At 38.5% G+C, this 19109-nt stretch overlaps 1 protein-coding gene across 1 annotated transcript in view; it reads right to left on the bottom strand.

The window, feature by feature from the left end:
* The window catches only part of PIGN (phosphatidylinositol glycan anchor biosynthesis class N), a 99296-nt gene that overhangs the window by 63855 nt on the left and 16332 nt on the right, over window positions 1–19109 (bottom strand). The window contains exons 3-7 of the mRNA XM_041427789.1: window positions 16870–16991; window positions 15679–15777; window positions 10900–11006; window positions 4729–4853; window positions 3395–3525 (exon numbers count right to left, since the gene is read on the bottom strand). Coding sequence (XP_041283723.1) covers window positions 3395–3525; window positions 4729–4853; window positions 10900–11006; window positions 15679–15777; window positions 16870–16991 — 584 coding nt within the window. The remainder of the gene's footprint in view (window positions 1–3394; window positions 3526–4728; window positions 4854–10899; window positions 11007–15678; window positions 15778–16869; window positions 16992–19109) is intronic.

Genomic DNA, 19109 nt, shown 5'->3' with positions numbered 1-19109 from the left:
ATAAGAATTAGACTTCCACTTCAAAACCAGGAAGCAATATGCATTGCAACTGTCATCCTTCCAACAGTGATAGAAGTTCATTTTTAAGGTTTTAAAGTCTAGTAGCACATTGCTTAAAAATTGGTAAAACATTCCTTTCTTCCCTGGGGAAACAGATTCCTTGCAGCTTAACATATCAGCTACCAAAAGCAGGAAGGCTGAAAACTATGACATCTCAGCAGCAGTTGTACTGAAGCACGAGCCACAGAAGCTTGAAAGAAACGCTGGTCATTGAACCCAGTGGGTGAGGTACCAGAGCAGTGAGATAACCCAGCCTTAAAGGGAAGGGCTAGTTATAAAAGGCCTGTGTGGGTCCCTGCATGGGCTACAAGATGACACATTTGCCTTATATTTGCACAGACACATGCTCTTCCCTGTCTATAAATATAGATTTTAATGAATACAAAGGACAGACAAAGCACACTGTTGTGCAACCTCAAGGCTATTCCCAACCTCATACCTAATTCTGTCCTTAGAATAGAAAGTGGCACAGCTGAAGAGCCAACTTTGCTTAGTTTAAATAGCCCAAAGCTTAAGAATACACTGCTCTGGGAATTAGAGTTCTGATTTTTCTTGGTAGGCACTCTCTGGGCTCAAAAACAGCAACAACTGCTCTTCTTTGAAAAACTTTGGAAAAAAGGCTTATGGAGAGAGCACTTCCTGTATCTTCCATGGACCAGGGATTATTTCTTATATCAGTTATATTCTTATTACTGCAGGAGGAAAAGTGATATTTTGGTGAGTTTACATTTTAGCCAAGCCACAAGCTCCATCAGCATTTCACTGAGATTCTGCCTCTATGAACACTTTAAGGCAGATAGAGCTGAGAGAGGCAGCTGTACCCACTCCCTCCCTGTTATAAAGAACTGTTTCAGTTCTGATCTAAACAACAAGGGGGGAAGAAAAATAATTCTTTTCAGCTGATTCAGTTCCAGGTTCTACCTCCAGCACTCTCCAAATAGACTTTTTCAGGGAAAAGGGGGAAAAGGGGGAAAAAGGGTGCTTTTTTTAGCTGTCTGTTCCACAAACCAGCACACCACATAGGTACTTTTGCCAGGATGGTAGCAGGAACAAGGGGCCAAGGTGAGGGTGGGTATGGAATGCCCTGTGTTGGTGGTCAGCAGTTCCATCTGTCATCAATTTAAAGCAAAACCATGGGGTCAGACTGAGAAACAAGTGACTTCATTGGCTTTTGCCAGCAACCACAGTGTCTTTGACCATGTCTAATTCAGATCATATTATTTTCCCTAATAGCCCCCCCCCCCCATCCTTCCAATGTTTCATTTGTTTTAGAACTGGTGCACATGCCATTCTGCAAATAACCACTGAAAGGCTGCAGCAGGGGCTGATACTACCAACCAGCTCAAATTAAAACTCCTGAACTACCCTTCAGACAGCTCACAATGGGCCTGAGCAGAACCTCTGGGTTTGCTCTTGGGCTTTCTAAAGTGCACTTGAAAGTTATTAACATTTCTGGCACAAGATCAAGCTTTTCCTTCAAGACAGAGATGATGGAAAACTATGACAGACCCGTGGTTCTCAAAGCCTGAAGAAGTTACTCCTAACACCTTTATTCCCCCTCTAAAGGATCCAGTGCATACTGAGAACACCCCTGCAGTTCACTCTGGCAGCAAGGAAGGCCAACAGCACCACAGGCAGTGTTAACAGGAGAATGGTACAGAGAAAGGATTGCTCTCCTCTCTTCAGTACCTGTGAGACAACCTCTAGACACTGGATCCAGTTTTGGGCTCCTCTGGTACCAGAAAGACACCCATCATCTGGAATGGTCTCAGTGAGGAGCACTTGCCCTGTGAGAAGCAGCTGAGGGACTGGGGCTTTGTTCAGCCTGGAGAAGAAATAGCTTTGGGGAGAACACAGCAGGGCAGCCTGCCTGTGCCCTGCTGGGAGGGGGCTTGAGAGAGGATGCAGCCGCAGTACCACTGGTGCACGGTGGGAGCACGATAGAACAGACATAATTTGACACAAAGAAAGCTCAGATTGCAGATAAAGAAAACCTTTCCCCCTCCACGAGGGCAGGCAAGCAGCAGAACAGCCTGCCCAAAAGGGTTGCATAGGCTCTATCCCTTTGAGGTTTTAAGGGCTCTCCTGAATAAAGCCCTGGCATCTCTGTCTGATTCAAAAGCTAAGCCTGCCTCTGCCTTGAGCAGGTGGTTGGACCTCCTAAGATCCCTATGATCATAAAAATAAATAAATACATATAAATATATATACACCCCTTCCTTATAAAATAAATTATGAAAGATATTTTTTGTATGTTTCAAGAAATTATCAGAATTAAAAATTTACTGCAAGATGCAGTCAGCTCAGCAGTAAATATTATTCAAAAGCGACTCTTTTGCAAATGAACAGAAGGTAATTAGGCTGATTGGATAAGTGTACTAATATTTTTGTTATTTCTGATGACAGAAAAAAATCTGCAGCCCTTCAATTGAAAAAATTTAGGATTTCACACACAGAAAGATGCTGACTGTTGTTTTGCCATGACCACGCCTGGAGCATGATTCAAACGTATCCTAGTTAGTAGCTGCAAACAAGAACCATGCCGTGATTCAAAAGTATAGTCAGTAGCTGCAAACACACAGTATTGGAAGAGAGACTTATCCTTTTCACTGGCTGCACACAAGGACAGGAGTGTTCTTAAGATGCTTGAAAGAAGAAAGAATTAGGGAAAAATGTCTAAATGAACTTAGCACTGCAAACTTTTCCCATCTGCCCGCAAAGCATTTGGCCACTGTGGCCATACCCTTCACAAGTCTCCTCTGTGGGTATCAGCACAGTTGGCCCCTGCCTCACTCTCCTCTCTGGACTCTCAGCTCCTTCACCTGTCTCCAGCACCAGCCTCCTCTAGAAAGATCACAGAGCAGTCCCTTCCTTTCTGCCGTGTTTAAAAGGCCAAAATAAGCAAAAAGATTCTGCACCCCTCACAAAACCTCTCCCTGCACAGTTTTTCACCAGCTCCTGGACAGATTTCCCACCTTTTCCAGGTGCTTTAGAGCACTGAAGTGAGAACTGTATCTCCCAGAGGGGCTGGAACAAGACCAAATTTGCTGTTGGCAGCCAAATAACACCATCTCCTCCTGCCTGAGGTGGTTTTCTGTAGCAATCTTTCTATCTCTACTAGCAGTCACTGAGGAAATGAAGCTTTAACTTAGTGTCTTTTTTCTGTACAGACATGGAATGCAGCTGTCACAGCAATTTGCATGGATTTTCATACAAGCAACACTTAGGATACCAAATCAAAGCAGGGGTTCCAAAGCTTCTCATGGGACAGAACTCTCTAATCACACACCAGATGCCCATAAATTCAACTGACTCAATATTTAAAAAGACTCACCCCAATCTGTCATTCCATGGTCAGAAGTCAAAATAAATGCAGTCTTTCCATCATTTCCATAAAATTTCTCAATCAATGAAGCAATTTCTTTCACACCCTCATCAACTTGTTTAATATTCTCCTGGTATTCCCTTGAAAAAATAGGAAAAAAATGTTTTATTTCACCTGGCTCTTACACTTGGTATAAAGCAACTTATTCATGGTCATAAAGCCCAGTCCTTTGAGTACAGACAGCTTTAACCTCAACCGAACATCAAGCTAACAAAAGGCTTCCTAGATTTAAAATCTCTCCTCCTCTGAGTCTTACTGAATATTACATCATTGCAGCACAGTTTGAAGGTTACTGAAACCACAGTTTCAAATGGATTTATACTTGAAATCTGACCTGTCCTTGATATAAGACTATAATTTTACTGCTCACAGCTGCCAGGCAAGTTAAGCAGAATGCCAAAACTAAGGAACTCTGGAAAATTCAAACACCTTAAATGGTAAGCTGCAAAAATTACTTTAAGCTGGTAATTAAATGGCAAAGAAAGATCTCACCAAGCAGTGCTTTGAGATGATTCATAGATCAGGATAGACTCTAGTTTTCTGGAATAGAGGCTAAATAAAAAATCTGTATATTTTTAGAAAAAGTGACTGACTTTCAGGCAACTAATTTCCTATCTGTTGATAAAGTCAGTTTTAAAACTGTTTTTAAAAAAATGATAATAAACGAGCATTAGACATACAGCAAGTATGAACTTCAGAATGATGCAGGAAATCAGAGAATTTTAAAAGTAGGCAAGGATCAAGAGAAAGACAAAATCCTGCAAAGCAGGATGTGAAGAAATTAAAAGAAAGTTCACACAGAATAACACACTTCAAGAGGAATTGGTGATGAGAACTGTTAATCTAAACTCTTCTCTTTTTTTAAGTGTAATAAGGAAAGCCAAAACATAATGCTGAAATTTTCCATTATTGCTGAGCTTACTGTTGTCTACAAACTCAATGATATCAGTTCAGCAGTGGGGTATCTGAAGACTGCACCCATTTTATATCTATAACTGCATTTCCTACATATCCTCTAGATTATGTATTGGCTGCAACTAAGAAAATTGCTAAAAATCAGATCTGAATACAGGAATATAACCCAGCATACTATATAGAGCAAAAATCTGCCATTTCTATAGACGGGACCTTAAAAAACAAAATAACCCCAAACTCAGAACGTGGTAACATATATTACCCCCAATACTACAACTCTTGTTTCTGCCTTGATAAATTGCACTGTTAAAAAAGTCACTATATGCATTTAAAAACAGTAAGAAAGATATGTTTATTATCTCAATTACCTCGAGTTTGGCCGATGAGCATGTCCATTGGTGTCAATGCCTAGCAAATGCAGGAACAGAACCACTTTCTCTTCATTCAGAGCAGAGAACAATGTTTGATTGCTTCTGGAAGAATTAAAGAAGCTCTGTATGGAATAAGCCATTAATACATTAATTTGAGTAAAATAGAAGAAGATAAGCATCTTATTAGAACTAAAACACTGCTGTTTCTGTGTCAAAGTACTAGTAGTTACTAGAGTTAAAAAAGAGAAAAAATAATGACTTCCCAATTTACAGCTTGGAGGACACCTACTATCAGTAAGGTCAGTCCAAATTTTCAGCTAATCTAAGACAACATTAACATTGAAGTGTTCTTTTGTTGTCTGGGGGGCTTTTTTGTTGGGTTTTTAATTTGTTGGTTTGGTTTCATACAGGAGTTTCTTGAGTTTGCGTAGGCAAAAATACATCAACCCTTCTTTGCCTCCTGTATAAACAAACTGATGAACCATTCCTGAGTGGCACTTATGGCTCACATTTCTATTGATTTACTGAATTTAAATTGGAAGCAAAGATCTCAATATTCTTGCTTTGGAAGCAAGTTCTGCAGGACTGAGGTACCAAGCTACAATTTGTTTGCAGAAACTAAATAAAAACAGAACAAAACACGACATGCTTTGCAAATACATGAACTACAGAACATACATCTGCCTTGCACATGTCCTACTTAAGCATCCCTGAGGCAGATGCCAGGGGAGAATTTTCCCCTTGGACTGAATGAGTCTTGACACAGCTATTCTGTGTTAGACCAGCCACGCTGCATCAATGCAAAATGCAGGCCGACAGCAAATCCAGCATCAGCTCCTCAGTAACAGCACTGCCCAAGGAAACAAAGTTAGGTAGGATCTTGGTTCAAAAAGCATCTAGAGAACCTTCCAGTACACTAACATAAGTGAGAGTGTCTTTGAACTTCATGCAGGAGTCCAGGAAAAAGGCTGGTAGAGGTAGGGAAACATTTCTGCCACCAAAGGACAGGGCAGTCCAGCACACAGCTGTGATAGTGATGGAGCTCTTAAAATCTAAAGCGCATACCTTGTATAAACAAAAGTCACTGTACCCAGGGGAAGACTAAAGTGGCAGTAAGGATATCACAGTGAGCTGTGCCAGGAAACCATGGCAGTATGCAATTCCACTTTTCTAACTCCCTGAGTACACACAAGCTGCATGGACTAATATTTGCATGCTCTCAGCTTCAGCTCTTGTCCAAACAAAATCATGACCAAAGTCCAGAGATATTTTAAATAAAGATACAAGAAAAAAAATCCGATTACATTAAATAGCAATATAATTATTTTAAAGGAGATTTTCATTTCCCACAGAGATCCGTCCACCTGCACACGTTTGACCACAGACTGAAGAAGCTTTCCAGAGCACACCAGTAATTTGCAGGATAGAATAAAACTGTTTCCTTAATTTTAATTAAATAAAAGGAAATCAAAACAAAGCATATCAAAACAGACAAACAGGAGAACTCCAAAATTAAATCTTAAAATGCAGATCAATATTAGAAGGCATATGTTTTTCTATCATAGAATGATTAAGCAAAAGAAAACATTCAGAGGAAGGCAAGGCCTGAGCTTCTCCTCTCCCACCAGACAAGCCCCAGTGATACAGCAAAAGCATCCCACTTCCCCAGTCCCATCCACCTCATAAGCCAAAGGAGCAGCAGCCAGAGAAGTTTGCCCAAATCCTGGCCAATTAAAAACACGAAGAAAGAAGACAAAAGGAAGATGAGTGCAACCTAAGATGTGATGTCTTTTCCCAGAGCAAACAGCAAACTTTATCCCATGAAACTTGAACAAAAATGGTTTACTGAAAAAAAATCCCAAAAACCAACAGAAAAGTCACCTGGATTGATGGCTGATAAAGGTGGTGAGTTAGCAAGCAGGTACCAAACACACCAAGGGCAAAAATCACTTCACCTTGCTCTGGATGTCACTGAACTATTTGCTCAGAAGCATCCTTGTATCTCCACATAGCCTGCTAAATGCCTCTTCTTTTTGGTACTCAGTGTTCACAAAACTCAAGTCCTACCTCTAGTTTCCAACCCATCACTCTATTTTAACTATCTTCCCATCCCGTTCTTTTTTATTCTTGCTTCCCTTTTATTTCCTCTATTCAGTAATATTGCCTCCACTGTATATGCAAGCTGAAACTCACCAAGAAGTTTCAGGGACAGCAGTAATCAACTAAGAGGCTGAGAGCACTCAGTTTTTCCAGCCTCAAGAAAAAGCAGCTAAGGAGAGGTCCCATTGCTGTATAAAACCATCTGCCACGAGGGTGAAGGGAATCTCCATCCTCTGACTGAGCCAGACTGATCAGAAGGCCTCAGAGATGACACAGGGGGAAACTCAATTTGAAAAGTGGAAAATTGCAGTAAGACACAGACTTAAAAATTATTTGGTAAACCATAACTATAGCCAGATATTGGCACAGCTGCTTAGAAGACTTGCCCTTGGAGACGGTAAAAATGTGACTGGGCACATTGCTCTAACTGAACCTCCTTCATGAAGAGATCTGGACTCAAGATGACCACAGCTTTCTTTCACCTTGCTTTTTAAATGATTCTGTCAACTTTTGTTTGATTTGCTTCCAACTAACAACAAAATAATGCACTGGTTATAACTGATATGCAACTTAATGAGATGAGCACAAAGTTCCCCATTACAACATTTACAGCAAGCTGTGAATTTAATTACAATGTAAAACTAAGTAAACTACTACAACAGATTTTTAGTTTTAACTATGTGAAATCTTGATCTAATCACTTTCCCCCTCCGATGGGAGAAAGCAAAGAAGAAATAAAGACTACTTAGAAGGTCTAAAAAATTATTTACAGGTGTCTGAACAAAATATGAACTTGAAAGCGTTGAACATCTAAGTAATTTGGGACTTTGTTTCCTCAAACAGTGTCTTCCATGGAAGCATGATTCTTTAGTAGAGCTGATAAACTGCTGCTGACTGCATGTACTAGAGAGACCAAACTTTTTCCTTTCACAAAGCTCCTTAATCTAGGACAAGTTAATTTAATTGGCTGCTTAAAGCCATGCACACTGATTTGTGCTGATGGGAGAGTTTAAATAGTTATGCCAGTTTTCAGATGTAAAACAAAGTACAAAGGCAGGACAAACATATATGCCAGGTTTGGATCCCTTGAGCATGATCATGCACAAGACACTAACACATTTTAAATGAATCCTAAAACCATTGCATTGCTAATTAGAGCAGAGCTATCTGTATTGAAATGAACTGGCACAAATCAACATCTAGTCACAGCACTGTCTGCAGAGCTTCAAAGTTTAACATAATTCAGTTCTGGACTCCATCCACCACCCTGCACAGAAGGGACAGTCTGAAGGCTTGGGTGGCCTTTCTCCAGGAGAAAGCAGACAAAGGAAGAATGGAATACTGTGTCCAAAATGAGAAAAGAATAAAGGAAAAAACCCACAATTTTTTGCCATCTGTATCTACATGTCCTTTTCAGTGAGAAGACATTAAATGAATATCCTATCCTTTGATCATAATAAATTGTGGTTAGGCCATTACTGGAACTCATGTCCAAGTCTGAGTTCCTGGAATTTTAAACTTTTTACCCTAAAAAAAAAAAAAAAAAAAAAAGAGTTGAATCTTCCAAAACTATTTTCCACTAAATATTTTCAAAAATCAGAAATGCATCAACATGATCTTTTTTTCCCATTAGTTAATCTAGACTCGCAGTATTTTGCTCCTTTGTTTCTTAGCAAAGACTCAAACTAGGATTTTGGTAAAAGTTATTTCACTGAGAATCATAGAGCCACATTTCAGTGATTAAACTCCAGTCCTTAATTATTCTGCTGGCTTCTTTTAAAAAAAAAAAAAAAAAAAAAAAAAAAAAAAAAAAACAAAAAAACACAACAAAAACCACAAACACACCAAAAGAAGCTCCAAACAACCTCCAAACAACCCAAAAACCAGAAAGAAACCACAGTCCATCAACTCCATGCCCATCTGGAACTCCAAACCAGTCCTAAGTTACTATTGCACTTTAATATTGCTGAATTTTCACACTGCGGTAGATAAAAAATCCCACAAAGTCTAGTCCATGGTGTATTTTCTGTTCCAAGAAAGGGTTACAATCACCTTGTGACATGAGGAGACAGGACAAGACCTATCAAGTGTCATACAATTTTCTTCTGCTCATGATTTAAGCATAGATACAAATAAAAAGTAGTTAAGAGTTTACCATGTCCTGACAGTAAGTTACTGTTAGTTAGCACTTTGAAAGTGAACAAGCAATTTCAGAGTGCCAGCGCTAGCAGCCCAAACATAAGTTTGCCATTCTTCATTTTAACCCCATCATTTTTCAGGGCAGAGAAAGATACAAGTGACCCTCACAATGCTTGGGACCTGTGGACTGCAGAGTAGAGAGGAAGTACATTTGGTGGTTTTTGCTTCCTAAAGAGTAAGAAATCCAGGGACCATGCTGGCCAACATATGAATTAAACAATATATTTTTACATGCTGGAAATAAAATACAAAGGAGGAAAAAAAGAGAGTAGGCAAAGCAGAATTTAGATTCCAGCATACTGTCATACCTACTTATATATAATCTCACAAGCACAGCTGAAAGTTGTTTGAGCTATAACAGCAGAGTGACTTTGGTTTCAGTAAGCCTCAAGTTTCACTCTCCTGAAGCAATTGTTGATGTGTAGTTGAAGAGATGATTAATGGAATGTGTGGCTTATGCCAGTCAATCAAGTCCTATCCATCCACAGCAGGGAATTTAGATGGGTAAAATAAGTCTTAAAAATAATGGTGCTGGCTCCAAGGAAAAAGTAATCAGTAATGACATATATTTTAAACATATCATTATAGCTTGAAAGGATAAATGCCATTGGGTGTTCTGAAGCAAAAGAAAGGTAGTACCACCCTCATATACTTGTGCAGCTTCAAATGACAGCAGGGTGCAACTTTATGACAACAGCTACTGAAGTGTAACTGACAGCCTCATTTGATTTGTATTATTCATATGCATTACAACACACAACATGGCACAAGTGCACATTCAGGGAAATGATGGCACTTAGAAAAAACATCTTTTCACCTGCAAACTAAGAAAATCACTTCCTTTGAAAATTAGCAAACTATAATGAACTTTTCCACCCTATGTCACTGTTTAAAGCAGAACTACCTTTCACTTTCTAAATGATGATGATTTGGTTTATTGATTTATTTTGTTTTTTGTTTGATTTGATTTATGCTGGTTAGCTATACTAATGCATACAGTCCAGAGATCTTGTGAAAAAAAGTTTTAAGTCTGAAACTCCACTACCATCATTATGAGATCCAGAAGGTAACTCACTTAATTGCTTCAGTGATACAGATATTTATACACCAATGCCAGAATTTCTTAATCCAGAACAAATGAGGCAGCATGGAATAACATAAATGAAGGAATGAACAAAAAATCAGAAATCATGTGCCTTGGAGTATTAACACGGTGAGAGTGTCACAGCAAACCACAGTCACAAACCAGCACTGACCCAAGCCAGCTGAGCAGAGCACCACAGCAACAAACTGTACAGCTCCGGGTCCTACGCCACCTCCACCTCACACCCTGCCCCCCAAAACAAACTGTGCCTGCTCTGGCAGCCACAGCACTGTGTGAGCCACAGCAGAAAATCAGAAGCCAGCTACATCTATCAGGAAAAGCGACACAGCTTGACAAAAAAACAAGTCCATAATATTGCTTATTTTGCTTTCATAACAAAGACTTATCATTTCTATCATGCTGCAACAGCTGCTACAAACTCCTTAACTAATTGCAGTCAAGATCTTAAAGGGTCTGTAGTACTCCAAGATGGCTATCACATTTTTGGGCAAACAAAACAAAGCCAAGCATGTTTTTAGAGGGAACTTTTATTAGTATTAATTTTTTAATTAGCATTGAAGGACAAATACTTCCTTTAAGTATCTATTACACTTGTCATGAAAGTGACAGGCTCAAGAAATTTTTGCTTATGACCCCAAGTGATAGGTCTTTCAAAACTTTCTTCCTTTCTAGATCTCTGATACAGTGTTAACAGGTTCTGTGATAAATTTAACATGCAACTGTGCTTTTTATAAACAGGTAGCATAAAAAGATTCTCTGCTTACCTTAACATGATCAAAAACCCATATGTCAAGCTTGGCTGCATCTTCTGCTCCAAAGTCTTCACTTTCTGCTGCATAACAAAATGTATAAACATGATCTCCAGTAGCACCTGCAACAACAATATAGACAGCATACAAGATATGAGATTTTTTGCCTTATTTATGAGATTTAGCCAAAAATACTTTCATGCACAGGAGTAGAAACCTACCAAAAATGATGATCCTGAAAGAAGTCAAAGAAATTTTATCCTTATTTTAAACTTTCCCATAATTAATCCTTTTTGGAAGCCTGGATAACATTTTACCTCATTAGCTTATCAGCACCTCAGAGGAATGAAGAACAATGTTATCCAGTATGCTCAGGCGAGGAAATAAAATGTGGAAAAGCAGATAGGAGAAAACCAAATCCCAGTTTAAGCAAATTAAACAGAATTTGGTTTTGAAACGAAGAATTTCATGGATAAACTTCTAACCAAGGAAGATACATATTCATAGTCTTATTTGAACAAGTGTTTTGGGGGCAGGCTGTTTAAGAAAAATATGCTCAGCTTTTGGTAGTTCAACTGACAATCATACAAGATAATGCCTTATCCATGAGGTCTCTTCCACAGGAAAACATATCACATACAACAAAGGCAACAGGAGGGTTACTGTATTTCAATTCCAGCCACCAAAGGCCCAGTGGATAACTTCAGGGAGAAGATATTCAAAGTCTGTATCTTTAAAAGAAGCATCCAAAACAGAAAAGGGAGAACTACTCAACTATGTTAAGTCACAAAGTACAACACAAGGGCCACTGATGTGCAAACACAGCATCTGGACAAGGCAACTCCATTCTCTACTCACTGTCAAGGGAGCAAAGCAGAGAAGAGAGGGGTTGGGGGGAAGATAAGGACTGGCAAGAAATTCAACTTCATAAGTCCTGAACCGATTTGAAGCTAGGTGAAGTTTAATTAAACAATTCCATCAATGGCAGAGCTGCTACAGCTCAGGGGTGCCATTCATACTATGACTATATAAACTCCCAGAGGGGAAAATGTTCTTCAATCAGTTGATGACCAGAGAGAATATATCCAATCTGCTGTATGTCACAATTATATAATGCAGTTGTGTAAGCTTCCAGGCTTGTGAATGAACCAACATCCCAGGATAAGGCAGCTGCTGAACCAAGATTATGTGGAAACCCACACAAAGGGATGCAGGAAGATGAAAGCTGGCACAGATTTTCTGATGCAGCTCTCCCTTGCACCTCTGGAGATGTTACTATTACTTATAACACAGAACACTCACTGCAGTTCTCAGACTAAAAGAAAAGGAAGAAAATACTGCCAGGCATTAAAAGTGAATGCAGGAATTGCAATTGGTGGATAAATGAGTTCAAAAGAAGAAATAAGTCCTGTCCATCATTGCCAGGATGACTGATAGTTTAAGAGGATAGAATGCTGTAGTGTTTATCACAGTGTCACAGCAAACCTGAGGAGTCCTTCCTTGAGAAGTGGCACACCAAAGAAGCTAAATGACAGCACAGAGTTTGCAGAACAACAAAGGAACACATCTACCACTCACCCATTTCTAATTTATACCAAAGCAAAACAAAACAATCCACCCAACCTTGCACTGCTATAAAAAGAAATGGCGGCAAAAGGAAGTCATACCAGGAAGATTTTGAAAGTGCCTGCATATCTTATAAAATAAATGTTTCTTTTCTTTCCTTTTTTTTCTGTTGTTTTTTTTTCTTGGGGAGTTTTTTTTGTTGGTTTTTTGTTTGGTTTGGTTTTTTTTTTGTAAGAACTTTTACTATGCAAAACATTAGGAAATATTTTAGTTCTATTGTTTGAGGGGACAGGCAACAGTATGCCAGCACTTTTTTGAAGTCTGGGAATGAGGAAGCAAAGATGGATAGAGAAGTAGAAGAAAGTCAGGGATGAAAACATCTTTTAGAATGACAGTACTTTGCTGGGTTTGATGATGCCATTACACTACAGGAAATAACTGGAGTTGCCAAAAACTCCCAAACAAGATACCACCTATTGCTTTTGCTCTCTTCTCTGCCACTATATCTCACACTCAGCACTAATATTCACATATTAGGATCAGGGATGAAGTTATCACACTCTTAAAATAAGATTTAGGTCCTGCAGAAAGTGAATGTCTCACTCTGTTAGTGGGACAGGCTGTGCCTCTGACAAGTCTGTCATGGGTCAGAATCCAGATTAGCAGGAGAATTTGCCAGCAAATTTTGCAGGCACAAAACAGGGCAAAAAAGAATGAATACACAGTCAGACACTGAGCAGGACAGTGTGTGACCATTAGAGAGCTGTCATCAAATGCAGCCATGTGAGGGATATAAGAAATTCTGCATTGCTTAACAATAAGAAGATGGAGAGGTCTGTCTGTCCAGAAGAATCCTGACAATGGTTTGTCCCAGTTGTTCACATGATCTTGATGATACCTTTCTTCATACTCAAGGTAAAACAATGACCCTAGCCTTTCTGGAAGCTTCCAAAAAAGAGAAGGGCAACCCATGAAACAAAGGGCAATCTGGATGTAACAAACTAGTATCTACTTCCCCTCAGAGAGGCAACAGTCTCAGCTCCTCTTGCAGCACGACATTGTAATATACTCCAACCCAGACCACTGATAGAACAGTACAGGGCTGGATTTTTCTGGTCAGACCTCAAATCCTGGCAAGTCTAGAAGAGAAACTCAAAGTTCTAAGGAAACAAATCAGGCATTTTCAAGCCCTGTTATTTTTAGATAATTTCAAGGCTATAATCTAAAAACATCACTGAAAATAAAGTCAAAATTAGCACCATGAATTTGTGTATCTTAAATGAGTTTAGCTATCAGAAACAAATACCTTTTGTTTCTAATAGCTAATAAAATATTAATAGTCAAAACCCCCTTTTAATCCTGCTCAAGATACAAAGGTACTTCAGACATTTTCTCAGACTTAAATACCAATCACACGATCATTAAAACTTTGCCAAATTTAGATTTCATGTATATCTATTTTGATATTTTTAAAAAATCTGTGAGCATTATTTTTTTACTTCCTTATAGAATTCCCAGCCATTTTCTTGAGATATGCATTTTATTACAAGAAAAGTACCTAGAGAAAATAGACAATGACAGGAAACAAAGTATTTTTCTATCCTTCCCAAAAGGCAACAGGCGTCATACAGTCTTTATGCATAATCCAATGCAAGTGGTGAAACAAAATTTAGAACATATTGGCATGATAAAACATACACAAGAGTCCTGTGGCCTCACTAATTTGGAACATGAAAAGAAAGAGAGAAATTGAGCTATGTCCCCCTATCTCCTTCTTGGCTTTTTTGTAAAAGTAAAGAATGAACACTTGATTCCTTTGCCTTCTGTACTATAAAACGTGGCCTCGTTGAAAAAAAGGGAACTAACTTTCTCTAAAAGAAATTAATCTATCCTTCTATCATGAGAAATCATGATTCATGCTCTGACACAGCATCTATTTCTCAGATGCATTAAACTTTGCCAGCTTTGGGGGATTTTCTTTCCCCCTGCAAAAAGGAAGCCGCATTGATACCACTCAGAACAAGTCACATAGAGAGTATTATCCTTGCACATCTCTTCAGATAACATCAAAGCTGCTCACAAGTCCTCTGCTTATCATCTTACTCAAACAAAACCAGTAGAAAGACAGGGCTCTGGGAAGTTCTTGAATTCTCCAAATATTTTCCCAAGAACATATCCCTTAAAACACAAATAATCTGTGCAAGGGCAACTACCTTTCCCCACCACCATCACACTATTTCCAAATACAAGCTGTAATCTGAGGTCATGGGAAATTATCAGGAGATATTTTTACAGCTCATCATAAATTCATGAGGCTTAAGCAAAGACCAAAAAAGAGGGGCGTGGGGGGGAATGTCAGGATGTGAGGGGGAAGAGACATGAGTTCAGAAAAAGTTCAACAATCATCATGAGAAATATGATGTATATTTTCTCTAAACCAATATTACATTGCACTCCTATCCTGCCTATCCCATTTTTCTTATTATTTATCAGTACCAATGCCCAGAACAGCAGCACACGCCCTTTTCACTCCAGTTGTTTATTCTGAGATGATGTGAAAGGGTGTATATGTACTCATTCTTCCAGGAAAACAACAATATTAAACTTGGAGAACCTTTAAACGTTTGAAGCGTTGCTCAGCAATCTCTGCACGCTCAAACACCAACTGCATCAGGCTGACAAGATTTTAACACACTGCACACCACAGGCAAAAGACCTCAGCTTCAGGAATAGTACCAGGAAGTTCTTGCTTGCATACAGTTCTTCCCTTTACATATTAATATTGTGAGTAGAAGCAGGATAATCCACAAGAAGCTACTTCTTTAGCTCCAACACTGAAAAAGCATGGCTGCAGTTCTATCTCCCAGCTCACTCGAAGCTGCAGGCTTGGAGAAAAATCTCAGCTGCAGGCTTGCAAAACAAGAGTTTTAAATCTCACCACAGAAAAAAAATACTATGTCCTTATAACTAAAGGTGTGTTCTTTTAGTGTACTCACAAAATTAGCTAAAGTCTATTTAAATAAATGAGAAATAAAGAGTGATATCCTCATCAAAAGCCTGCTTCTTTTCCTCCACCCCATCTTCATTTCACAAGCTAGAAATCAAGTACACAGAAACACAAAAACTGAAAATAATTTTTTCACCTTCTGCTCTAACTCAAAAACGCTAAGTGTCACTATTTTACTACCTGATAACTATGTGTTAAAGATTGATAAAATTAAGTCTTACCTTTTGCAAACATTGGCAAAATATCTGGGCTTCCCCAGCTCCATGTATATTTGCTTTCATTGAAAACTGAGTCAAATTCCACTGGATTCTCCTTCCATCCTGTTAAACAAACACACCTGCATTTAAATGGCATTGCCATAAGATCTCATTGACTGCTAAAATTGATAGTCCATGCAAAATGTTGTGGGTTTTTTTATAAGTTTTCCCTAAATTATTTCACAATTAACTCCAAGTTGCACATCTTGATTTTAATTTCATTTAAACACCTATTATAATTACTCCCCCATTCATTAAGAAGTGAACTGAAAACCAGGCCAATTTCATTATGCAAGGTTTCAAACAGGCAAAGCACACAGGTTTACCTTCTAAACAGCTAACACTTCGCTGAATTCTGCTGTTGCCTGAACTTAGTTTTTGGCATTTCAGGCAATAAGATATAAATTTCCAGAAGTCATGTTCTACTTTCTTACAATAAAACCTTCAAGATTTTCTGTTTCCATGAAAGGCACTTGACAGAAATATGGAGTTGCTTTTAACTAAGTATCCCTGCCAATCCTGCATTTGTAGTGATTGTCGGAAGGAAGAACCTTTTCATGAGGAACACAGACAAGACCAAGTAATTCCTCCCACCTCCCCTGTCCAAAACCAGAACACATGACTAGTGTTCAGGCCTGGAAGTCTGGGGGAAGGCAGAGGAGTACACAAAAGACCAACTCAGTTATGCAAAGGGTTGTTCCGCATAAATAAGCCCCAGACACTCAGTAAAAGCTCTGGACAAAACACAGGCTTGGAGCTTTTACTTTATTTTGCTCCTGATTCTTCAATTCAAACTACCAATGGTTCAGCTGAGACACTGCAGTTCATTTCTTGTTTGCAACATCTATTTAGCCATATCCTAGTGCATCCCAAATGACAATTGAAAACTGTTACACCAAGAGGTGAGGCCGTAAGATGCTTCTGCTTTTAGGTTCAGCTAAAATCAACCATATTAAAAAAATATTAATTTATGTAAGCTATTTTCTTAGCTATCAATATTAGCATTTGAAAACCAATCCAAAATTACTAATTTCCATATCATCTTGGCATACAAACTACAACAGAGGCATTTATCAATAATCATCCAGAAACCCAACACATCACTGAAACACTGTACTTTGGAGGACAACATTCAAAGCTTTAGGACCAGCCTACCTTTAGCAACTGCACTGACATCTTCATAAAATCCAGCAATAAGTGCAACGTGCCCTGGCCTGGATTCTGTTGGGACCCGGGTGTGAGAGATTCCCCAGCTGCCATTATTCTCTAGAATACTCCTGAAAAAAGGATTCAAGGCAGTAAATGTTCATGACTTGTCAAAGTACAAGAAATTCCAGATAAAAAGAGTGACAGGTAGATGTGAGGCAGGAAATGCAATAAAAGCCCCAAAACCCAAACTAAACCAGATTTTCACTACCACCTGCTGTGCGGTAAAACAGGCAGAACGTTAACCTGCAAGTAGTTCTATATTGCAACACCACACAGAGAACATCACACTTGTGGCCCATCAGCACTGCAAACAGATGAGTTCAGCTGGTGTTCTAATAGACTTAAAATTAACATACTATTTTTTTCTGCTGCTTTCCTCTTTAGCTTTTTTCCCCCCCGACAGACTGTTTCTGCCTGATGTTACTCTTCTTTGTTCTTTCCATTTAGCCCGAAAGTGTCTAGTTCAATCTTATCTTACTCTTTAAATACACTCAATTATAATTAGCTCTTGTGACCATGTCTGGCTTTATCTGTGCTGAATCTTGGAAGCAACATTAAGAGAATTTGAACCCCACATAAATCTAAGGTGCAAATAATCTTGGCAACAAGAAGAAAATTTAAGTAAACCTTGCATCTTTTGCAATTACACTGAAGTGAAGGAGAATGCATTCTCACCACATGCACAGATACACATCCAGTGTCTAGCTTTTATGCACATACAGTAAACAGTTACAACAGATGAAAGCCAAAGAAAATAGAGGACAAAGCCCAAGCATAAGAAACAGCCTCATAAACTATTCTCATCTGCTGAAGATCTGAACAGCTGGAGCCTGTCAGGAAGCAAGAGGTGAGTGTTATTATATACTGTTTTCTTGTCTCCATCTTCTGGAAGAACAGAAAGATTCACTGCTCACTGTCACAGCATAGGGAAAAAGAAAACAAAACACAACAGGACATAACTTTTACTGATTTTTAGGAAAAAATGGCAGAATCTCCTGGAAAAATTAAAAGTAGTTTTTAATAGTCAAGTTATAAGAAAATGAAAATTTTGTTGTTCATGATATAAGCTGCCAAATTTGCTATGTTTATGTGTTTTAGTCCAAGTAAATTCTAAGTTCTTGCCTTTAAACACCCAAAAGTTTCAGGCTCCACTTCAAGCTTACAGCATTCACCATTTGTTTGGGTTTTTTTTAAACTCACCTTAGACCGCACATCCTCAGAATTACTTGAAAGCTCACAGAACTACTTGGAATAGCCCAAATACTACACCGAGGAATATAAAGGCATATAGAGACAGCTCTCTAATTTGCTATTCCTACTCTCATCTCAGCTAGGAGATAATGCAAGTTGTACTGAAAAAAGTAATTAGAAAAAAGGATTTATATATTAGTCAAAGTGGTTTCTTATTTTTCTCACTACAGTCTGATCAGGATGTATTGCACTAACATCCATGAAAGATTTAAAACAAAAATAAAACTCTTGCAGATCTTCTCAGACTTACATTGTAACAACAGGTAGAAAATTGATTTAATTAAAATTTCATTTCCATTGAATTAGAAAGTAACTCTTTACCTTTTCTTGTCAACAATAGGATGACTTCAGGATCTGAAGTCAACAATAACACACACAAGGCAGAAAAAATGACATCTAAATTTGTCATTTCCCTACTCAAAATTCATTTAGATACTTGGAATGACTTCAGTGCCTTGTACTCAGAAGAACCACTGAAAAAAATTAATTTCCATGACAGCATAAACATTAGCTACCCATAATAACAATGCTAAGTATCAATATGATATAGTAATGTGGCTGAAATATGACAGGCAAGGAAGAAAACATCTTCCCTGAAATCACCATTGCAGCAGTTCAGATCACTTATTGGCCCTCACAGCTATGACAACACTGCTGAAAACCAGATTTTTTATTAATATTGTGGAAGACTAGGTACTTGGCATACATGTATTATCCAACAATCTACTTCAAGCCTAATGGATATTTATTTTTAATTCCATGTACCTACTAAAACTTTGCTTCTTTTAATAGCACAGTGCTACAAGAACAGCTCTTGCTCACTTAAAGACAACTTTTCCTCATGAACAATGCAGTAGTTCCCAAGGTACTCCACTTGGATAAGGCTAATCATCTGGCTGTTATGTTGCTCACTACTATAAAGTAGGTAAGGGACT

The sequence above is a fragment of the Onychostruthus taczanowskii genome, unplaced genomic scaffold (genome assembly GCF_017590055.1).
Source record: "Onychostruthus taczanowskii isolate IOZ18803 unplaced genomic scaffold, ASM1759005v1 scaffold119, whole genome shotgun sequence".
Lineage (NCBI taxonomy): Eukaryota > Metazoa > Chordata > Aves > Passeriformes > Passeridae > Onychostruthus > Onychostruthus taczanowskii.
Note: the sequence above shows the minus strand (reverse complement) of the source record. Positions and strands in the feature narration are given on the sequence as shown.